Consider the following 24,423-nt stretch of genomic DNA (forward strand, 5'->3'; position numbering starts at 1 on the left):
GGCCATTATTCCAGAAATCCTTGTCTTAGACTCTGTGAAAGGATTCTGTGGAACTGTAACAACCTTTCATGTGGATTGTTTGGACCTTATGAACAGACAGGTGGAATTACACGGATGGACCTTATGCATGAACTGACTAGAGAATGATCTGATCCACTGGGACTTCTGCTTTGTTTGTTTGGTGAACTTTATGAGTTACTTCCGTTGAAATTTACGATTTGATACAATGAATAGTATACCTTGTTTATCTAAGAACACAGCCGGTTACGTCTCGTGTGGAAAAAACATCCCAGCAGTGTCTTTCCTTGAGGGAAAATCCTTGATACCCGTGATCCAAATAACCGGCGTTAGTTTTTTCTAAAGCGCAAAAGTGTTTCGCAATCCCTATCCGAATTGCTTCAAGCTGCGTTATTACCGCCCGCCATCTTAAAAGATGCAGAGCTTAGAAGCAGTCGGCACGTGAAGCTGAGTGGCTAAGCTTTAAGTTTGGCTGGAGAGTTTCTTGGTCCGAGCTCAGCAATCTGTCCAGCCCATCTTTTCCTCATCTCTTTCCCCTGCGGATAACTTCAGAACGTTTTATTCCTGCATACTTCTGATTCTGCCGCAGGAGCTGTGGAAGTATATGAAAGGGAACCTAGGTCATATTTTTTTTTTAGGATGTCAGAAGCGAAAGAATTAGACCTTTGGTGACGCTGGCAGCCATCTGTCTGCAGGCTGTGTCTGCTGCCTCCCTCGGAGGCCGAGGGTGTGGGTTCACGCTGTGACAGGAGCGCGGATATATCTTTGTCTCTGTCATGAGGCGGCGGCTGTAATGCGGATGGTCTTTTGAATCATTCTTTCTGATCACATCCCAACCTGCCTGCCTCTGATTAGGTGATGAGCCGATGAGATAAAAAAGGAGTGATGGATGATATCAGCCTGTGATAACAAGTTCACATAAAACAAGTTAAAATGATAAAAATTCTGGAGTTTGAAGGAGGAAAAAAGGTGCTTTTGAGGCATACTTACTTTGAAAGGTTCTTGGAGTTTTCTGCCGTTGCATATGTTGAAGTTTTTAATAAGAGTGAAAGGATTAGATTTCTCGCCTCCTCTAGCCCCTGGCAAAATTGGTAACTTTATATTATAGTGTGTATATATGTGTGTGTGTGTGTGTGTGTGTGTGTGTGAAAGAGAGAGAGAGAGAGAGAGAGAGAGGTGGGGGTGGTAGAGGGTCCTTATTTGCTGAGGCGCCTCTAGGTTGAACTGAATTTATTAAGTCAGCTCGTTTATCTGTAGGCCGCTTTTCTGGACAAAGCCTCTTCTGGGAGATGCATATCTGCGCTTGAAAATGACATCCCTGTCTGTACCTGCTCTTTCTTTCTTTCCTGACTGTGTGCAGCAAAAGCAGAGCAAGGGCTGTGACTGCGATGGCAATTGCACTCCACCTGGTTGCCGCAGTCTGAAGCCAGGCCTGCGCCTGCAGCTGAATGAAGGGCTGGAATGGGTTTTCTATCGCTTTTGAAAACAGGTTGAGGGGTGTTACTCCTGCAAGCAGGAAAAACAGCACAGTAGGCTAGCAGTTTTTCTCTTGCAAGCAATTGTGTGTGTGTGTGATTCTAATACATCATCTTCACCCTGTGGTCCAGCCTCATTCTTCTCCATTTGTTAGTCTAGGCATCCCAGACCAATGCAAATGTTTTGACATCAGGGTCGAAGATGTTAACGAGCAAAGTGCGGGGCAGGGAACCAAACTTGTTATCCATAAGCAAACTCGGAATGGTCTTCCTGTCACAAAAATTTACCGTATTTTTTGCTCTATAAGACTCACTTTTTCCCTCCTAAAAAGTAAGGGGAAATGTGTGTGCGTCTTATGGAGCGAATGCAGGCTGCGCAGCTATCCCGGAAGCCAGAACAGCAAGAGGGATTGCTGCTTTGACTGCACAGCGATCCCTCTTGCTGTTCTGGCTTCTGAGATTCAGAATATTTTTTTTCTTGTTTTCCTCCTCCAAAAACTAGGTGCGTCTTGTGGTCTGGTGCGTCTTATAGAGCGAAAAATACGGGTAACTTTGCAATTTGGCCTTCTACCTCTTTCTCGCATGCTGTGTTCACCAAGTGACCTATTATCCAAATGTTGATCAGCGCTCCCTCGCCTCTTCCTGGTTTTATTCGGCTTCAGCTATTTTTGCTCCCCTGCGTGTGCCCTTTGTAGCACTTTGGATGGTTTGGAAGAACAATGGGAACTCAGAATCACACCGTTTTCACCTGCGCTCTCTTTGCTTCCGCCTTTCGTCCCTCTTGGTGCATGACTCCCCTTTGCTAACCAGCCCTGTAGCTTTCGTCTTCTGTTCTTGCAGAGCATTGACTTTGCCTTCACTGAACAAGACTGTGTCACCAGGTCAGTGTTTTCAGCAACTTCCACTCTAGCCACTAGGACGGCAACTGGTAACGGGATACGCTCAGGCTTGGTGCTTCGCTGGGCCAGAGGTTGCTTGTGTGGCTTTGGGGCAAGGCGCAAAAGAGGGGAGAAAGATGGAGAGAATATGTACATTTCATTTTACCCTGTGCATGAGGCTTATAGCAGCTCTTCCTATTATCATACTATCCCCGCAGAACGAATACGCGAAAGGCTACGGGAGAGACAGCTGGCATAGGAAAAATGGCAGACAAGAGTTAATTGCCTATAATGACTTTAGCTGCCTTAACTGCTAGTGTGCTAGCCAGGGTCATAGCTGTCAACCTTCCCTTTTTTTGCGAGAAATTCCCTTATTCCAGCGCCTTTTCCCGCTGCTATCCTGAATTGTTAGATATCCCATAGACTGTCCCCAGGATAGGTGAGGCTGCTGATCCCTTATTTTCGAGGCTCCCCGGGACAGGTGAGGCTGCTGATCCCTTATTTTCAAATCTGAAAGTTGACAGCTATGGCCAGGGTTAGAAACTCAGATATATAAGCTAATTGCCAAATGGCACCTTAAACCTTGGTTACGGATGCCACAACGGAATGTCTAGGCACTTTTTTTTACACTGAAGAAATAATAATAAATAATAATACCGCTTTAGATTTTAAAGGAAAAAATCTCAAGGCAGTTTGCAACACATTTAACCATCAAATAAAACTTTAAAACATGTCGTTGTAACATGAACAAGTGGAACCTAGGACAGAATATTGCAGGGTGGGATGCTTCTGCTCATAGCTGCAGCCTTGCACATTTCAGGATGCTCCCTTCCACCCCCTCTTGGTCCCCCTCTCCCATGTCAACGTCCTGTCACCACAGGGCATGCTCAGTCCCCACTGAGCTTCTTGTGCTGGTGGTTTTGGATTCTAAATCCTGCCTCCTGATATCTGTGTGTTCCCTTGACCATTTCAGCTACATAAGGATCCATACTCATAGAAAGGCTGCGCTTCCGCCCTTGAAACTCTGGAAGTTTCAGCTGGTACAGAACGCTGCAGCTGGACAGCCTGCTGCTAACACAGCGCTTTAAAGCTTGCACTGACTGCCCACCCATGTTTCCAGGCCAGGTTCAAAGTCCTTGCATTAATTTCCGAGGCCTTTAACAACGTGGGCCCACGATATCGCAAGGGCCACCCGATCTCTTATATATGAGCTTGATCACTGAGATACTTGGGAGAGTTGCTGGTGGTAGTCCCCTGTGGCTCAGGCTCACGGCTACTAGATGTTGTGCATTTAGTGTAGCTGGCCGAAGCCTGTGGAACTCCCTCCCACCTGAGGTTAGACAGGCACCCTCCTTGCTGAACTTCAGGCACACGACCAAAACTTTCTTATTCCAGCAGGCATTTTAAGAATGTGTTTTGTTTTATGATGAAATTCTGTTCCCTTTTCTGTGGGTAGTTAGGCTGCATATAAACGTCTTAAAAATAAAATAAAATAGATAAGGAGTTCGCTGTTTGTACATGCAATACATATCCTCCTTGCCTCCCTGTACCACGAGATGAATTCCTAAATCTTTGTTTGTCTCTACTGGAAGCTGTAATTATACTTTGCAGGCATTTGTATGGCACACATTTTAAGTGTTTGGAACAGTTCCCATATCCGTAATCCTTACAACAGTCCTGTAAAGTAGGCCAATGTTTCTTTTCCTCATGTTGCAGAAAGTCGAGTGATCATGAGGAATGTTTATATTGTTACAGCGCAAATCACAACTGATCTAGAGCCACAAACTGCTGAAGTGTGTATTTACTGAAGGCTGTTTTTTTAAAACAAGCCAAAGTTATGTTCTTCTGATATTACTGAATTCTGTAATCTGTTTTAAACAGATCTCAGTGCAGTCTTGAGCACTAGATGGCAGTATTGGTACACTTATTGGATCCTGTATATTTAAAGCATATCCCCATTTCAGGAAAAGGATGAGTCCTAATTAACAATTTCTGACACCTGAACAAATGTTTCGGCTCCGAAAAGCAAATATGCTTTCCTTTTCTAGCTTGTTACTTTCCTCCAAATAGTATTTGAAATGAGTTGGTACTTCTACGTCCTCCAGGAATCCATACGTGCATGTTCAGTAGATTCAGGAACGGCAAAAGAAAAGGGGGAAACTTTCTCACGCAATACATCATTGAATTCATAATTGATAAGTGTTATCAAGTGCTGGAAGATGTGGCGATAGCTACGTGGTTAGATCAAATTAGAGACCGTAACTCTTATCAGCTGCTGTTGGCTGCAGTGATGAAATAGAACGATTGATTTCAGAGACAGTAATAGCAGCTTGGTTTCTGTTTAGTGCGATTTTAAAAAATAAATTAATTTTTTTTTTTAAGAAACACACCCTCCAAACGGGTTTAATGCAAATTACAAAGCAAATGCAGTTCATTCTCCTTGTTTCTGGTTGGAACGGGCTGCCGTTGAGTGGGGTGGGGGCTTATGACAACTCTGCAGTGTTGTTCACACTGAATACTGTAAGTGGCCTCTGAGTGAGTGTTGGGAGCTAGAGTCAGGGGCAGGCAGCAATAAAACACCCAGTGTCAGTGAAGTTAACTCTTCATTCAGAGAAACCAGACCAGCAGAGGCCAAGTGGTCACACCAACTGTTCCCAGTAGGTCTTGCCCCAATGAGGCAGTTTTGAGGACTGAAAGTCCCTGCCTTCCCACCGTTCCCTAAGTCTCCTCTTCTCCTGGGTCCTTCCCCACCAACCTGAGACTCCTTCACTTTGTCTCTCTTTGCTCTGCCCTCTTCATTCCTCTTTGTGTTCTGGGAGACCAGGGAGAGGTGAGCTGGGGTGGATCTAGACACAGGGTAAAAACGCTATAAATAAGAAATTAAATTTTTACAACAAAAGGCGGGTGGGGGGGAAGCCTATGTAAAAATCCATATAAATTCATTTTTGCTCTCTGGCACCATCTGGTGTTGCATGTTTATAACACGTTCAAAACGTATTATTATTATTATGACAGTGTAGCTGAGTCCCTCACAGTCAGAGGGGAGACTCCCTGGCTACTTCAGAAGCCTGCCTCCTCTCTTCTCCAGCCTCCACTTCTGCCTCTAGGTCTGGACTGCTCTCTGCCCCAGCCTCTTCCTGCTCACTAAACCTTGTTGCCTCTTCAGCTTCTGACACCACCTCCTCCTAGTCTGCTCCCTCTTCTCCCTCTGACCACTCACTGCTGTTCCACCACCAATCCCCTGGCTCTGAGCCATCTTCCCTTGAGGGTTGCCCAGCTGTTGCCTCCCCACCATTCCTCTGTGCCCAGCCAGTCCATGACAGTGGGTCACAGTAACCCTGAAGTGTGATTCATCAGCATTAGACTCACATTGCCCCTTGGTGGGGATGGGATGAGCAAACCAACTCTGCATTATCATCCATTACTTTTAACGCTATTTATCGGATTAGGCTAAGAAAATAGTAAACAACAGCCCAACAGTTGTTCACTGTTATACCCATGTTGCAGGTTGGGAGGTTCTGCTGTGAAAAAGTAGATAACAACAGCCCTGCAGTGAAGTTCGTTTACCATTCCCAACTATTTATTTTATTTTATTTATTGAATTTATTTACTGCCCTATGGGACGCAGGTGGCGTTGTGGTATAAACCATTGAGCCTAGAGCTTGTCGATCAGAAGGTCAATGGTTCGAATCCCCGCAACGGGGTGAGCTCCCGTTGCTCGGTCGCAGCTCCTGCCAACCTAGCAGTTCGAAAGCACGTCAAAGTGCAGGTAGATAAATAGGTACCGCTCCGGCGGGAAGGTAAATGGCGTTTCCGTGTGCTGCTCTGGTTTCACCAGAAGCAGCTTAGTCATGCTGGCCACATGACCTAGAAAAACTGTCTGCGGACAAACGTCGGCTCCCACAGCCAGTAAAGCGAGATGAGCGCTGCAACCCCAGAGTCGTCCGCGACTGGACTTAACTGTCAGGGGTCCTTTATGTTTACCTTTTTACCACCCTATACCCAGAGGTCTCAGGGCGGTTCGCAGAACAAAATCAAAATATAAAGCCACAGAAAATATAATCAACATAAAAACAACAGCCCAATAACACTCCCCCCAAACCCCACATTTTAAAAGGCCATAGGATTTCAATCAGATTAACCAAAGGCCTGGTTTAAAAGGAACGTTTTTGCCTGGTGCTTAAAGGCATATAATGAAGGTGCCAGGCAAACGTCCCTGGGTGAGAGCATTCCACAGACATTGAGCCATTGCAAAAAAGGCCCATTCTCATGTTGCCACCCTCTGGAACTCTTGAAGAGGAGGCACGGGAAGAAGGGCCTCAGAAGATGATCTCAGGGTCCAGGTAGGTTAATATGGAAAGAGCCGGTCCTTGAGGTATTGCCATCCTGAGCCGTTTAAGGCTTTATAGGTCAAAACCAGCACTTTGAATTGGGCCCGGAAACGAATTGGTAGCCAGTCGTACCAGGATCAATGTAATATGCTGAGACTGTCTTGCCTCATTCTGGCCGCTGAATTCTGTACTAGCTGATGTTTCCGAACCGTCTTCAGAGGCAGCCCTACGTATAACGCATTGCAGTAATCTAACCTTCAGGTTACCTTTCAGGTTGCAGCAAAAGTCGTTCTAGTTCAATTGTGCCCCCTGACCCCCTTCCAGGAGGGCAAATCAGTTTCATGAAGAAACCTCATGCTCCCTTGAAACAAGATGCAAGTTAGAGCAGGGACTCCTTGTTTGATGTCAAATTTTCTTTTTTCCAACCCTCTCAGCTGCAGGCTCAGGTCTCTCTCTCTCTCTCTCTCTCTCTCTCTCTCTCTCTCTCTCTCTCTCTCTCACACACACACACACACACACATGATATTTTGTTGCAGGGCCCTGCTTGTTTTTCTGAGTACAGTGGTACCTCAGGTTAAGAACTTAATTCGTTCTGGAGGTCCATTCTTAACCTGAAACTGTTCTTAACCTGAAGCACCACTTTAGCTAATGGGGCCTCCCGCCACCGCCGCCGCACGATTTCTGTTCTCATCCTGAAGCAAAGTTCTTAACCCGAGGTACTATTTCTGGGTTAGCGGCGTCTGTAACCTGAAGCGTCTGTAACCCGAAGCATCTGTAACCCGAGGTACCACTGTACTAATTGCTGGGTGTAGGCAGAAGGGGAAGAAAGAAGAGGAGAGTTGTACTCTTCAAGCCTTGCAGCGGGCTTCACAGAAGCTTCAGGCTGGCTAGTCTGACAGGATGCTAGGCTAAATGACTTGCATCCAGAGATTCCTGGGAGATAAACTTCACCCATGAGGCAGTCAGGATGCTGGTTTAGTTTAAATGGTTTAGTTTAAAGCCAATGCAATTGCTGAAGAGTGCTTTCAAGTTAAATCTGAATGAGTCCTGTGTGTGTGTGTGTGTGTGTGTGTGTGTGTGAGAGAGAGAGAGAGAGAGAGAGAGAGAGAGAGAGAGAGCAGGGGTCAGGGGGAAGAGAGAAGCAGAGAATCAGGGTCACTCATGACGTAAGCATCCCATTGACTCATTAGCAAAATGAACAAGCTACAGGACAAGCCTGCTCTGCTGAAAGAAAAGAGAAACTACATTTGTTGCTGTAGTACTAGGTTTGGAACTTCAGCTGAAAAGTCTTTATTACTTTTTATCCCTGTTTTTAAAAAAAGCCTGCACACTTTTCTGCCCCGCGAGGGCAAGATGTACACGTTTACGGTGGAGCCAAGCAGCTATAAATGGCACACAGGTGCTTGGCAGAAAGCAGCAAGAAACAATAATTTGTTCTGTGCATGGCGAAAAGCACAGCGAGGGTCTGTCTTTGCTTTAGCAGAAAATGGCTTCCCAGAACCCTTTTCGGTGACTGAATTCATTTTTCCGTGACTGGAGATCAATGGCCTCCATTTGCAAAGAATGGTTAAGAAAACAATTTGTATCATACTGATTGCTGATTTCCACACCCCCTTTTAATTGTGGAAGTTTTCACGTGCGAGATTAGTGGGAGAGGAATGAGTTAGGCCCCCTTTTTATCATTTTGCCCTGTGTCTTGAAAGCAAATCGGAGACCTTTTCTTTTTCATACTTCAAACTTGCGAGGAGGAAGCAAACCAAAGCCTCCTTCTCTCTGTCGGCTGTCTCTGAGAAGCGCTTGCCAGAAGAACGCAGCAAGTCCATAGTTCAGATGTAAAGTGAAAATGTCACCTTTCCGTCTAGGATGGAACAACAACCCCCCTTGTCTTTCTGCACAAGAGTGCCATATAGAACCAACCTGACAACAGAATGACATTAACTTTCATACCACTACAATGCGTTGCGCTCTTTTTCTCTTTCGCCCTCTCTCTCTTTTTGTTCCTGTGCAGTGAAATAATTCCCTTGTAGCTCAAATTCAAATCTAAAAGACATCAAAGTATAATATGAAACAAAATGGAAGGCACCGCAAGTGTCTGAGAGAAAATAGAGAGAGACACATTACTTTGTAGCTTCCCCTCTCATGCCAAGATTGCAGCGCCACAGAAGTCAGGAAGCCACAGTAGGTGCCTTGAATCCCCTTGGTAGGTTAGATTGTTTTTCATCTCTAGTATTTCTAAAGTCTCCCCCCCCTCTAGTATTAAAGAATACCATTAAAAAGAACCACACCACAACTTAAATATAAGGACATGGTGTGTTATGAAGCATGAAGTTCTATAAATATTTATGCCAAACTACAAAAAACCATTGACGGTTCTTATTTTCTCAGTCATATTGGGGTCATTTTGTTGTTTTTGACCACTGGGATTGAAGAGCACACACGGCTTTGTACCTTTTTTAGAATGACATTTGGGTATCCGCGCATCTCTCTCTGGCTCTTGATGAATTGATTTCATTTCACAGGTAACTTTGAAAAAGCTTGGACTCAGAAATCAGATCCTACACCTCGTTGGCCACCAACTTGGTGTAAGCTGCTTAGACGTTGTTTCTAAAACTTTTGATGCTGCAGCCATCCCATGCGAAATGGGAGCTAGTCCTAGTGGGACATGAACATGAGTTCAGTTTTGAGCAGGAAATAGAGTTGAGTTTTGGTTCCAGCACCATGGTTACTTTTTGTGTGTGGAATGCTTTCCTGAGGGAGGCTTACCTGGCGACTTCATTAAATAACTTTAGGCGCCAGACAAAAACATTCCTCTATAACCAGGCCTTTGGCTGATGAAACAATCTGTGCCCTTGAACTAATGTATGCTGTTGTGCAAACTTAAAAAAATAAGAAAAATGTTTTTTTAAAAAAAACCAAACAAAACACAAATGTATCTGAAACATCTCAGTCATGGGGGGAAAATCCATAGTGTTTGCCCAAAGGTGGAAAGAAGAATCAGCTCCAAACAAAGAGAACTGGCAGCAAAAACTACTTGAATATGCAGAAATGATGAAACTTACTGGAGGATTAAGAAATCAAGAAGAGAGAATTTTTAATCAAGAGTGGGGATCATTTATTAAATATTTAAAGAACTATTGTAAACAGCTTAAAACTTTAGCAGGACTGATATAAACATGTGCAGATGGCGATGTTGAAATTTTAATTTATTTTTTTTATAAAATATTTATTAGATTTTACAAAAAACAGAAAATTACAGAATAAAAAAAACAAAAAGAAAAAATACAAAAATACATAAAAAAGGAAAATACAAAGTACAAATAAGAAGTAAGTAGAAAAGGTTAAAAATAAATCCATTTTTTCATATCTTTAAGCTCGTTTGCTTGTTTCCTTGACCTCCTCACGCCTCCCTTTTTTGTATTCCAGTTTACATAGTTAATTCAGCAAATCCTTACCCTCTTTGTTTTTATCTTAACTCTATATCTTAACATATTGAACTTCATATTTTCATCTAATTATCCTTTTTTTGCATATTCTTTTAACTTTGTTACTAAAGCCATCTCATTTCAATCCTACATCATTTTAACATTCATTAATTTTACAATATTTCTGCAAATAGTCTTTAAATTTCTTCCAATCTTCTTCCACCAACTCTTCTCCCTGGTCTCGGATTCTGCCAGTCATTTCCGCCAATTCCATATAGTCTATCACTTTCATCTGCCATTCTTCCAAGGTGGGTAAGTCTTGTGTCTTCCAATACTTCGCGATAAGTATTCTTGCTGCTGTTGTTGCATACATAAAGAAAGTTCTATCCTTCTTTGGCACCAATTGGCCGACTATGCCCAGGAGAAAGGCCTCTGATTTCTTCAGGAAGGTATATTTAAATACCTTTTTCATTTCATTATAGATCATTTCCCAGAAAGCCTTAATCTTTGGGCACGTCCACCAAAGGTGAAAGAATGTACCTTCATTTTCTTTACACTTCCAACACTTATTATCGGGCAAATGGTATATTTTTGCAAGCTTGACTGGTGTCATGTACCACCTGTATATCATTTTCATAATATTCTCTCTTAAGGCATTACATGCCATGAATTTCATACCTGTGGTCCACAACTGTTCCCAGTCAGCAAACATTATGTTATGTCCAACATCTTGTGCCCATTTTATCATAGCAGATTTAACCGTTTCATCCTGAGTATTCCATTTCAACAGCAAGTTATACATTCTTGATAATGTCTTAGTTTTGGGATCTAACAGTTCTGTTTCCAATTTTGATTTTTCCACCTAGAAGCCAATTTTTTTGTCCAAATTGTAAGCCTCCCTTATTTGATAATAATGAAGCCAATCTCGCACTTTATCTTTTAGTTTCTCAAAACTCTGCAGTTTCAGTTTGTCACCCTCCTGTTCCAAAATCTCCCAATATTTTGGCCATTTGGCCTCCATATTGAGCTTTTTCTGAGCCTTCGCTTCCATCGGTGATAACCACCTTGGGGTTTTATTTTCAAGTAAGTCTTTATATCTTGTCCAGACGACAAGGCGATGTTGAAATTTTAAGTGTAAGTGATTAATTATAATTAGTTTTTAATGTTGGAAATGCAGAAAAAAAGAAGAGATAACTTATGTAACAGCAGAAAGGGAGGGAGGGAAGTCAATGTCAAATGTATAAAAGAATATCTGATATCTTCTGTAAAATGTGTGTGTGTGTATGAGAGATATGAATCAATTGGATCTGGGTTGTTCGGGTCTATTGGAAGATAGTTACTGGCATAAGAAACTACCTCATGCCAAGTCATACAGTTGTTCCATGTAGCTCAGTATTGCTTACACCAGGGTTTCCCCAGCTTGAGTCTCCAGCTGTTTTTGGACTACAGTTCCCATCACCCCTGACCACTGGTCCCACTAGCTAGGGATGATGGGAATTGTAGTCCAAAATCAGCTGGAGACGCACGTTTGGGTAGCCCTGACTGGCAACAGCTTTCTGGGGTTTCAGAGAGAGCCCTACCTTGAGATGGTGGGGATTATTTGGGGCCTTCTGCACACCAGGCAGATGCTGTACCATTGAGCTTTGGCCCTCCGCTTCTTAGTGAAAGCCCTTATTAGAAAAAGCCCAGATATCGGTCTTGTAACTGGCTCTGTACTGATCAGTATCGCAGCATGGTCCTTAGGTCTTACAGTCTCTGTTGCCACTCTGGCATCACAGAGGCTATGGCACCCCCCCCCCCAAGGCTTTCAGTGGTGCTCTTTCTGGGCTGCTGCCCCAGAGCCTGAGCTTTCATTAAAAAAAGAAAACAAGTCTCTAGCCCTCCTAGAAAGAAAGCTATGGGGCGAAATGTGCAGGTAGCTTCTAAGCGATATATGCGGATTGAGAATGATTGTGGTGTGACCACCTTGTATATTTTCCTCCAGTACTGCATGCTATTAGACAGCAAATGCATTGTGCGCGCGCGCAAAATTGCATTATTGTGTGATCTCTACAACAGAATCAGCCAGATACAGCTGACACGCCTCATGGTAAGCATGAGGTGGTTCGGGGATGGCTGTGTCTACCATTTTGTGTTATATACTGTACTGCCCTTGGCAGGCATTTTGTGTTGTGCTGTTCCCCTTATAGCATCAGTTTTGTGATTGTCAACCCCTGGCACTCTCTCAGAATTTGAAATGGGCCCACTGTACGGGCCTAAAGTTCTTTGGAAATGGGAAAAGGCACCATTACAGGCCTCTGAGTAAAAATACATTGGATTGGGCAGCATGTTTGCAAGGCAGGACAGGATTGAAGGGAGAGGACCTTATTAAACAAAGTTAATTCCAGGTTTTCCTGGAATAGTATTTGTTTAACAGGGAGTCTAGCTGTTTTGCTTGTGAGGATCCAGCTCAAAGCTTTCAGCTTTGAAACACCTCCTGCGATATTAACCCACGATAGGAGTCATGGTAAATATATTTTCCTGCAGAGGGAGCCTTCCAGGCAATTGTGCAATATTAGGAACAAATTTAGGGACAATATTAGGAACAAATTTAGCAACATGCAGGCAAATTTAGCCCCTTGGTAATATTGTCTTGGTTGGTAAAAGGGCTTATTTACAGCTGGAGGAATAATTCAGTACGGATTAATTCTGTGTGAGATATACTCCGCATTACAGAATATATTTGAGACGAGGGTGTCATCATACCCTCACACATTTTGAGGCTATAAGTTTGATTAAAGTTGCTCTCTGTCGGTCACTAGATGGCATTGCCTGCCTGTGTTCTCAGAAAATGGAAGTGTGTCCATGTTGAGCTGTCAGAGCTTCCCAAGTATTTGCTAATATTAGAAGGGTACATACCTGCTGCCTGCCTGCCATTCTCTTTAAACAAAACCAATTAATTCTTTTCTCCAAATCCAGCATATTGGCTTTATGGATGGATAGAATGCTTGGCAGAAAGACACAAAATGCTTCTTGAGGCTGTTTGGAAAGACATAAATCATACCTTGTTTTTCCTTTTTTAACAAGAAAGGGTCTCTGGTTAACAAAACAGCATCTAGAAGCAGGTTGAACGCTCTCAACTTCTTACTCAAGTTTATGTTGCTTTTGCAGGTCGCTTGTCTAATACGGGTTCCCTCTGAAGTTGTGAAACAGAGAGCACAAGTTTCTCCTTCTTCCAGCACCTTACGGATCCTTACCAATACTGTATGCAAAGAGGTATGAACTTAAACAATAATCTATTATTCCTCTGCTTACCCCTGCCTACACTTCTGTCGCCTTATACTGTGGTTTCCCATGTGTCAAATTTGAGTTTTGTAAGCTCCTCAGGGCAGGAACCTGGCCTCTTTCCACTCTGTAAAGCACAAATATACATGGGTGGCAGTGGATAAATAAACCAAAAAGCAGTTTTTTGTTAAGGAGAGTCTCTGAGCTGCTAATTTCTTGAGAACTGAAAGATGTTACTGTATTCTCCAGAATGATTCCCAAAGTCCTTCTGGACCAGATATTCAAACTCCCTGTTGGTCTCTTACCAAGCAGTCTGCAGAAACCCCAGGGGTCATATTGCCATTTTGTTACAAGTAGCCCCCGTTTAAAAGTGTAAAATGGCGAATTGAGAAAGTAGTTGTTCTGGGTTGGGGTGTGCAGATTGGGAGGTTTGCATTGTTGCACTGTAGTCAAAGGAGTGACTACTTCAGGGGGGAGGGAGTCACAAAAATTGGCCTACAGTAAATAAACTGACACAGCAATGGAGCAGTTTAGCTATGCACTATTTGAAGAAGTGCCTTGTTTTGTAAGTTCTGAATATTCCAACATTCAGCTTCATTGAATGGCCCAGAGCAGGCATAGGCAAACTCGGCCCTCCAGATGTTTTGGGACTACAACTCCCATCATCCCTAGCTAACAGGACCAGTGGTCAGGGATGATGGGAGTTGTAGTCCCAAAACATCTGGAGGGCTGAGTTTGCCTATGCCTGGCCCAGAGTGTCTTCTAAGAGGAGGTTTTTTTGGGTGTGTGTTTTTAGAATTGTCATGGGCAAGGATTTAGCCTGTGTACATCCACTGAATTTTGGATGAAACTGGAGGATGACCAGACAGATCACCAAGAAGCCTCAAAAGACCAGCAAATAAGCCAAAGCAGGTCATGTGAAGAAGTATGGATAGGCCTGTGATTTGTCCAGAGCAATGAAGCAGCTTGACCTGGCTCTCCTCGTCTTCTGTCTTGACATATCCACCTTGGTGTGGATGTATTCCTAGGATCTCCCTTGGCCAGTTCTGCAGGAGGCTGGATTGACAACAACATAGAAGTAACAAGTAATACTGACAGGTAGCTGGTGTTGTAAGATCATCAGCGGACCAGATCTGTACAATGCACACAAAGTATTCTGGCACTCTTCTGGGAGCCGTTTTTTCTTCAGAGTGGGCCTGGAATTGTTGTGTAAGATGCCTGATGTGGACGACCAACATACTTGTTGCCTGGCACAGATAAATTTGCGACCTTAATGTTGCAGGATTCGCTGTTGCAGACCAGAAACTGAGAAGAGCGTTAATCAAAGACAATAGGTGGACTGCAAAGTTTGATCGGCAGTGCGATATATAAACTTATTTGTGTCAGTCTGTGTTTTAATATATATATATGCATAAATTGGTTAACTCTGTTTTTTAATGGTGCATCTATTTACATTCTGTATAGCGTGTATAGGACATGTATTTCTTTTTGGTGGTGGTTGAAATGACCATGATAGTTGGAACAACAAATAAATTTGGTTGCTCTTCAGAGTGGGTATGACCCAAAGCTGTTAAATATTAAGGGTTATTCATTAAATGTTTGGCTGTCAACCAGCCATCAAAGACTCCCTTTCTCTGTTCGTGTGCATTTGGAATACCTGATGGCTTTAGATACCAGCTATGCATGGCAAGAATGTGTTGACATATTCCCATTCTTCTAACTTAAGAATGCAATATATTATCCTTTCGATGCGCCACTGTGACTGATTATTTTTTAGTAGCCGTTAAGCAAGTTTTGAAAGTGGGGATAAAGCCCTCCCATGTTGGTAAAGCTAGAGAGACAACCTATAGTGTGTTTATAATCAATATTGTCAATTTGCTGGAAGCTTGAGCAATACGCTTAGTAAAGCTGTAATACCTGCCATGTAATCATCCGTAAATTGCAGTCTTTGCTAACATAATTCCCAATCGCTGAAGTTTTCTCTTGTTTATTCGCAGGGTATTCTGGGACTCTACCGAGGTTATAAAAGCACAGTATTAAGAGAGGTAACACGTCCCCCCCTCCCCTTTTAAAATGATCTATGTCTTTTGGATTTCCTTCAGTTATTTCTTTTTCTCCAGATGTGTTATGGTAGTAATACGACTGAAATGGAAACGATGAAATTTTGTAAGCAGTTCTCTCTCGTGCTTCCCTTTACCTGGCCCTCTCGGACAATGCCTCCTTTAAACTTCCATCTCATAGGGAGAAAGAGTCAGTTAGATTTAAATGGAGAGCCTATGCCGGATCAGGCCCATGGCCCATCTGGTCCAGCGTCCTACTCTCACAGTGGCCAGCTAGATGCCTGTGGGAAGCTTGCAAACAGGCCATTTGAGTGCAGCGGCACTCTCCCTACTTGTGATTCCCAGAAATTAGTATTCAGAGGAATGTCGCTTCCAACAGCCAAGGGAGAATTGTAACCATCTACCGTGGATAGCCTACTCCTCCATGAATCATCTTACTGTCTGAACTACAGGCCACCCAAGGGCATGTATTTCTATTCCATTCAGTGGGTCTGCTCTGCATAGGACTGGCACTGAGGACCACCCGTCGTTCTTATAATGACCAGCTGGGTTCAGCTCAGATTGCCTGAGGGTGAAAGTTGGGGCAGATCCAAAGGCTGCTGGTCTCTCAGCAGAGGTGAGGCAGTGGCCATGTTTCTTTACTCTCCCGTTCTGCAGCTCGATAGAGCGGCTGCTACTAAAGGACAGCGGAGGGGCTCCTGTGCCTCAAATGGCGCCTCTCGCCTTTGTGCCGTGAGCCCCTTTAGTACGATTAAAAACAACAATACGAACATCGGCTCCCATCTTTGTTAGGGACTATGGTAATCTCCAGGACGATCTACTGCATTTTCCTTTTATCTGGGCTCCTTGTTACTTTGGGAGCGGCCGCATTGTTCCAGGGCGAACTCTCCCTCAGGGGCTGTTGATGTCGTGTCAGGCTCTCGCTGGCGATGCTTCGTAGCGTCGTAGGTGAATAAGAAACAAAACACACAGGCCCGTGGGAGCATGCGAGAACAGCGTGCTTCAAAGAAGTTGTCTTGGCATCTGGGATAAATTTTAAAACCTTACATAACAACAACCTGCTGGATCAGTCCAATGGCTTATCCAGTCCGCGAGATCCACAAGCAGGACCCAAACACAAGAACATCCTCCTGTAGCTTCCAACTATTGATATTCAGAAATATTTTTTTCCCTCCAGCCATGGGCGCAGAGTCTAGCCATTGTGGCTAGTAGCAATCAGTAGCCCTCTGCCCCTTGAATTTGTCTAATCCTCCTTGAAAGCCACCTGGGTGGCTTCTGTGGGAGTGAGCGTGAAGATTCAGGCAGCAGGTTGGCAGTCTGGAAGAAGAGAAGGAGCATAGTACCAGTATAATAGAATTATAAAGTTGGAAGGGACTATGAGGCTGATCTAGTCCAACCCCTTGCAGCACCAGTGTGGTGTAGCGGTTAAGAGCGGTGGACTCGTAATTGTTGGCTTTTTGCAGTATAGTAACGCTGCAGAGAGCTTGCTGGGGAGACCATGCATTAAAAAGGGACTCAAAAAGTACTTAAAGAAGGTTTTAATAAGAAAAACAAAAACTCCATTTACACTAAATACATCAACAAACCAGACCCAACCACCAACCCATCCCCCAGGGTAATGGGAGAGCTAGGTGCTGCTCCTTATATACTACACCCAGTTGCTGACACAACTTAATCAATGCAACTCAGCAGCACCTGCTATGTTTCACAGCTGTAAAGCTGGGTCTCGTTAGCTTGCTCTGGCCCTTGCTCTGGCCCCTTAAAGACATAGACATCGGGTGGAACAATGATGAACCTTTACATTTAAAGAAACCATTCAACAGTAATCTGGTGAACCGGGTTCGCGTCTCCCCTCCTCCACATGCAGCTGCTGGGTGACCTTGGGCCAGTCACATTTTCTGAAGTCTCTCAGCCCCACTCACCTCACAGAGTGTTTGTTGTGGGGGAAGAAGGGAAAGGAGATTGTTAGCCGCTTTGAGACTCCTTCGGGTAGTGATAAAGCGAGATATCAAATCCAAACTCCTCCTCTTCTTCTTTTTGTCCAACGTGGGACTCAAACCCATGAACCTGGGATTAAGAGTTTTGCGCTCTAACAATTGAGCTATGCTTCCCCTAATCTCAAAAGTTGTTTCTTCCCTATCCCTTCTTTTTTCTCCCTGCATTTTTTTTGAAGAATGGGGCCATAATACTGCATTAATGAAAAATAAAATGGAATAACAACAACTTGAGCAAGCTCCCGATTCTTCAACCAGCACATAGTTTATACTGTTGTCTGAAGCGCCAGTTTGCTAGCTTTCCTTCCAAAGTTTATTTATTCCTTTAAAGGCAGGGTAGGCAGCGGGGTGCCCACCAGAAATTGCTGGACTACAACCTCCCCCTCCCCCCTCCCCAAGCCCAATGGGTCACATTGACTGGGGATAATGGGAGTTGTAGTCCAACAACATTTGGGAGGGCCTCACAGGGACTACCCCTGCTTTAAATGCTTTCTTCTGTGCACGTACAGACCGCCTCAGGTTTCAAACAAAACAACAGGAGCTCCATGTCCTGTGTAAATACTATCATATAACAATAAGAAATCCCACACTTAGTCTAGCTCTAGGTAGAGGGGAATGGTGATGAGGGTTTCTTTGTTCTCGTACCTCTGTGTGTCGGGGGGGAGGGGAAGAGTTATTTGTCTGAAGAGGTGACACCTGCTTTTCTCAAACGTAACCCCCGCTGTATCTTCATCCTGTACTTATTTTCTGCCTCACTAAGCACATGTTACTTGTTGCGATTTCATCTGGTTTCAGGCAAGGAAAAGAAAAGAAAAAGGGCAACAAGGCTTTTTGATTTCTCTGAGGGGTTCTGAATAAATGAATAAAATGCAACTGCCAAAGAATACTGATTTATTATTATTATTTTTTTGGCATACTAACTGATAGATAAAACACACGGCTGCTACTGGATGCTATTCTCGCTCTCAAAAAAAAAAAATAATGTTTTTTGATATGTGTCAGGTTGGTAATTAATTTCTGGTTAGGTCTCTTAGCACAGTTGCATATGTGACGCTGCTGAGAAAAACTCTTGGGTACTCAAAATGGCGGCACTTTCTTGGGGCCCTTTCCATTATGTGAATTCACAAAAGGTCCTTCAGAGCCATTTTCAGTCGAAATATTGCTCCCCGCACACCACAGCTTGAACATCTACCTTAATAGAATGAAGAACAAATTATGGTTGAACGAGATTCACCTTCACTTCAGATTGAAACAAATCGTGAATGACCAGCTTCTCTTAAATTTAACTCCAGCTTTGTGTGTCAAAATAGCACTCTTTTACTGGGCATGTAATGAACAAAAACAGTTGTGTGCACACACTTGTGTACACACACACACACACACACACACTTGTTGCCCAGGGATTTCTGCACTGGATGGGAGACATGCTGTGAACTGTTAGATACTTCACTGTTCTTTTTGCGCACTAGTTTCATAACTAGATGTGACAGGAACCACACGCTTTTCCTCTTTTTCCTGTCCCTGTTTATCTGAGGAGAAACAAAATCCAGCATGATGTCACTGCAGCCCAGCCAATGGCAGCCAGTGAAGTGTCGTGGAGGCGGAGACCTTGCCACAAGGTTGACCTTGAGCCAAGTGGTGCAGTTTTGTAGGTGTTACCAAAACCGGGAGAGGGAAGGTGGTGATGCTGTCTTTGGCAGCACATATGCAGCTCCCATTGCATGTAATTCAATTTATCTGTTTTTATGTCTCTGTGGGTTAAACCACAGAGCCTAGGGCTTGCTGAGCAGAAGGTCAGCGGTTCGAATTCCTGCGACGGGGTGAGCTCCCGTTGCTCGGTCCCACCTCCTGCCAACCTAGCAGTTCGAAAGCACATCAAAGTGCAAGTAGATAAATAGGTACCACTCCGGCGGGAAGGTAAACGGCATTTCCGTGCGCTGCTCTGATTCGCCAGAAGCGGCTTAGTCATGCTAGCCACATGACCCAGAGTCGGTCACGACTGGACCAAATGGTCAGGGGTCCCTTTACTCTTTACCTTCATGTCTCTGAGCCTGCCGATAACATTTTCTCCAGGTTCCTGTAGCAGCACGGTTAAAACCTGGAAGATGACAAGGCGAGCAAATTACACCTAAGAATCCTAAAAAATGTTCTTTTGGCTGCTGCTTAACCAATCCCATGCAAATACAGCAGTGCAGAAATGAAGTTTAGTTAATCGGGAAGAATGGGTGCTTTATGAAGGTGCTGCAGGCATTGGGAATCAATCGGATACAACAGAAGTGAAGGATTTTGACGCAGCTTTGCGTGAATTTCCAGGACTGCGAAAGGAAAGCGATGTGTGGGGTAGATCTTGTGCAAAGTGTGAGCATACTGATAAAGCCAGTTGTACAGGGAATTGTGCATTCATGATCTTGCAGTTTGGTGATGACATCTATAGCTCCTCTGCTGAAAGTTTATCCTAGTAAGCTGAGCCAGGCTTTTCCATTTCTGGAGAATTCATTTTATTAACTATGACCAAGGAGAACATCTGTTAAAATTCCATTACATTTAGTTCATGGGAAAAAGGGGGCGGTAAAGGAGGGAAGCCCTCTCCGATCCTAAATTCTCCTTAGACTTTTCTTTTTCCCTCTGAAGCTAACATTCTTTTAACAGATGTCTGAAATGGACATTATAATGAATGAAAACTTAGCATTGAAGCCAGCCCTTTACGCAACTGCAGCTTTCACTGTAGATTAGGTGTAATGATTTATTCTGCATAGTAATAATGCAATTAACGCTAACACACCTTGCATTATTTAAATTGCTTTCTGCATTGCTGCGGATTTGCATTAAGCCTTCTCAGGGTCCTTTCCCCCCGGTGACTTAGAAGATTTTAATTTTTTTTCAGAAATGCAATGAAAAGACTAAAATGTATTGCGGGCATACTGAGCTGTTTTCCCACCCCCACCCCATACCAGGTCTAAATTTGCCCCTGGGTCAAATGCTCCACATGCCCCCACCCACTCACTGCCCCCTTGGTCATGAGGGTGGTTACTGTCTGTGCCCCCCCCGGAAGTATGTAGAGTTGCAGAAAGAAGTTGGAAGAGTGATTCTTTCTCCCCATTTCCTCTTTCAGCTCTCTGTGCTTTTCCAAGTTCATATTAATTCAATTGGTTCTGACTGGGTTGTTTGGAAAACCACAGTATATGTGTCAACATGCACTTTCTCTTTCTGTGTCCCGGGGGGGTTGGGTGGGGGCGTGTGATCTGGTAAGGTGGGAGGGAAGGAACCAAAAGGCGGTGTCCGCAGCACTTGCTTCAAAGTCGAAATGCATCCCCAGGCCTAAAAATGTTGGTGACCTTAGCACAACACGTTAATCCGGAAGGTTTTTTTTGTTAATTGGAATTTTAAGTATGACCGAGTAGGGAAGGCACCAGACGAAAACAATCCGCTTTCCTTTGGGTCTGTGGTTCTGGAGCAGGCATAGGCAAACTCGGCCCTCCAGGTGTTTTGGGACTACAACTCCCATCATCCCTAGCTAACAGGACCAGTGGTCAGGGGTGATGGGAATTGTAGTCCCAAAACATCTGGAGGGCTGAGTTTGCCTATGCCTGTTCCGGAGTAACAGAAGAGCAGGTACAATCCTTGGAAGAAAAATATTTTCCTAAAGTGATGTTAGCTATGATAGCTTGCTCCGGGCTGGCTTTGATTTTTATTCATATGCTACTCAAGGGCTGAACCAAATAGGAAACACTGGAGGATTATTACAACTTAATATCTTTCAGATGCAGTGTTTGCAACTGCTGTGATCAACACGTGCGGTGGAATTCTATAGTAAGCATATGCAGATGGGCCATGAAACGAGAGCTGGGCTCATGTTGCACTTTAAATATACCTCTCCATATTGAACAGGTTGCCTGTATCAGGACTTTTTCTACAACTGCTGGGCCCCTAAACTTGTCCCCCTACACAACTAAATAAAGAAATGACGACGTAGGTTTGCAGGGCAGCTACTCCACTCAATCCTTTGGCTGTATGTTTGATATAAATTGCATGTGTGCAAAAACCTGAAGGCAAACAGTGCAGTGCCACTTTGGCTTTGGGCTCATTTTGTGGAATCATAGAATTGTAGAGCTGGAAGGGATCACTAGGGTCATTTAGTCCAGCCCCAACTTGGAGCTCAAACCCACAACCCTGGGATTCAGAGTCACATGCTCTATTTCATATGTAACATTAGCTTCAAACATGAAAACTTTGGAAAAGCAGCTTCTAATATACAGTGGTACCTCGGGTTACAGACGCTTCAGGTTACAGACTCCGCTAACCCAGAAATAGAACCTCGGGTTAAGAACTTTGCTTCAGGATAAGAACAGAAATCGTGTGGCAGCGGCGCAGCAGGCCCCATTAGCTAAAGTGGTACCTCAGGTTAAGAATAATTTCAGGTTAAGAACGGACCTCCAGAATGAATTAAGTTCTTAACCCGAGGGTACCACTGTATAGTATGGTAGATTTCATCACCTCAAATTTAGCCCCTCATAGGGTTATGAGTGCCTATAAGAACATGACTGGCCTGAAAAAACACTGGAACCACCGACACTTGATTTCCGTTTTTCAAAAGGCTAACATGATGTTGATGTCACCCACAAATTGTGCCACAATTTAAATAACTGCATGAAATGGGGAGGAAGGTTTGTGGCCTTTGGGTGTTGTTGGACTACAGTTCCCATCAGCCCCAGCTAGCATAGCATGTGGTCAGGGCTGATGGGAGTTGTAGTCCAACAACAGCTTATCTACCTCTGGTGTAAAACATTTCCCCTCCTGCGTTGAGAGGCAAAGTTTTCGTTTTTAGTAAGATCAGCCGTGTGACACCATCTTTTTCATGTTCACAAGGAGTTCTTAATACGTGGGATTTAAAAAGGAATTTTCTTTCATGGAGCAATGTTTGCTCTTGATTTAAGTTGGTGGAAAGCTTCCCATTTTCTTCCTTCCGTTCAGATTTAAGTTATCTCTGCAGGCATACTCACTTGCTCCATGCACCAGGGATCGGGACCGTAGACTCTTTGTCAAGCAGCCAACATTTTTTTGGATTTCCAAGGAATTTAGACTGGCTATCACAACACTGAGAGAGGAATGTGGAGGTGATGGGTGGATTGAAGAGGCAGATTTGGAATATAAATACACTGTCAGGAAAAAAAATGGTGTAGAAGCTTCCCTTAAATAGGTATTGTTGTGTCCCAACTGGGACACAAACTGCTCCTTCCATCCTCCTCCTGCCTGCGTGAATCGACTTCCTTTCTAGGTTAGAAATAACTATTTAATATAATGATGTCTGAACAGCTGCAACTGCAGTTTAGCTTCTAAACCAGAGCCTGAAGAAAGATTCATCTGGGTTTCAGTCTCTAGTTTAGAAGCAATCTAGAAGAACCTTTGGCTACACTGGGACAGCTGTTGCCATTATCGCTGACCAGGAAAAGGAAAAGGTATGACCCCAATAGAGTCTACTACTCCTTCGTTCCCAGCTCTGTTTAATGAGATATTTCAACTGGAGATTTGGGAACCGTTTTATGAGCTAAGTACAGTGGTACCTCTACTTACGGACGTGATCCGTTCCGGGGTGCCATTCGCACTCCGAGAAGTCTGTAAGTAGAGCACTGCTTCTGTGCATGTGTGTGACGTGAGAGATCGCTCCTGCGCATGCACGAAGCAGCGAACCCGGAAGTAAACACTTCTGGGTTTGCCGCGTTCATAACCTGAAAAAATGCAACGTGAAGCAAACGCAACCTGAGGTAGGACTGTATGTGCTCTTCCATATATTGATGCCTCCTTTGTAAAATGCCCACTGCCTTGACTTTTAAGCCAAGCCGTGAATTCTGTATTCAGTCTGTAGTGTGCCTAAATAATTTGCTTGGACTATTCTTTTTGAAGGTGGAGGTTTATTCAACGTAGAAAATTTAGCTCTGTTTGCTAAAGGCAACAATTTTGTATCTTTAATTGTAAAGTCAATTTGAAGGCTTTTCAGTCGGGTCTCATTGCACTAAAAACAACAACAAGAAAACGAAGTAGGGTTGAGTGACAATTCCTTAACAATACTCTAGAGGGTGCCTGATGTCTGCATTGTTGGGAGGTGCTTAAACCACACAAGGTCTTTATTTTCACATTGAAGAAACCTGTTCCAAGCTACTTTATCCTTCGCTTTACTTTTCGTAGAAGAGAACTCCATATCAAACTCACTATGGTTTGCTTGACTGAGGGCTTTAGAAATAAAGAAACCAAGCAAGATGTGGATTACTATGATTTATCAGATTGGTTTTCAAACAGCTGAATTTTAATGGGAAGCGAGTAAAAGAGTCTTCCAAATCTTTAGTTCTTGCCTCGCTTTTGAAACACCATTTAGATAGTAATCCCAAATCAGATGATCTAAAGAAAACAAATTGGGATGCTTCAGAAACAAAAGGTTTGTCATGGCCTTTGGTGGCTATGAATTTGATAGCGAGGGCCACCTTCAGTCTGCTAAAAAATGATTTTACCTTTAGTCTGCTTAAAAAAAAAAAAAGCTCAACAGCTGTTTTTTCCAGATTTTCACTGTTTGAAATATGGCAACCCTAAAACCTTGTGAGCTTCACCCTCTCCCGTATAGTGGATTTTCAGTTGTCTCCAGCTATAGTTGAAACTGTAGAGCAATTGAGGTTGTCTTTCAGAATAATCACCAAAAAAAATTTTCAATGAGCAACAATTCCCTTGAAACTGATCACCCCGCCCTCATCTCCGGTGCAACCTGGGGTAGGTTTTGTGAACGTTAAGAAGCCGATCGATTGCTAAGTACTGATTTTTTTTAAAAAAAAATCTTTTAGGTGACTTTTAAAGTATGTTTTGAAAGTGGTGGTGTTTCAGAATCTGCTAATTTGTGTGAAACCAATTGCATATGTTACTCAAGTAGTCTGGCCAGTTCTCCTCAAAAGTAATCTTAACACCTGCCAATTTTCAACTGAAAATTAATTTCAAGCA

At 43.6% G+C, this 24,423-nt stretch overlaps 1 protein-coding gene across 5 annotated transcripts in view; it reads left to right on the forward strand.

Annotated features, from left to right (window-relative positions):
• Window positions 1-24,423, forward strand: part of SLC25A26 (solute carrier family 25 member 26) — a 116,721-nt gene that overhangs the window by 14,821 nt on the left and 77,477 nt on the right. For 4 of the 5 annotated variants that reach the window (XR_014545047.1, XM_083602401.1, XM_083602402.1 and 1 more), the window contains exons 4-5: window positions 13,275-13,379; window positions 15,386-15,433. Coding sequence is in view for 4 of the 5 variants with exons in the window: in XM_083602401.1 (XP_083458527.1) it covers window positions 13,275-13,379; window positions 15,386-15,433 (153 nt within the window). In the remaining variant the exon portion in view is untranslated. The remainder of the gene's footprint in view (window positions 1-13,274; window positions 13,380-15,385; window positions 15,434-24,423) is intronic. The other variant, XM_083602403.1, reaches the window with a different exon arrangement.

Source organism: Podarcis filfolensis, assembly GCF_964270895.1.
Source record: "Podarcis filfolensis genome assembly, chromosome: 2".
Classification (NCBI taxonomy): domain Eukaryota; kingdom Metazoa; phylum Chordata; class Lepidosauria; order Squamata; family Lacertidae; genus Podarcis; species Podarcis filfolensis.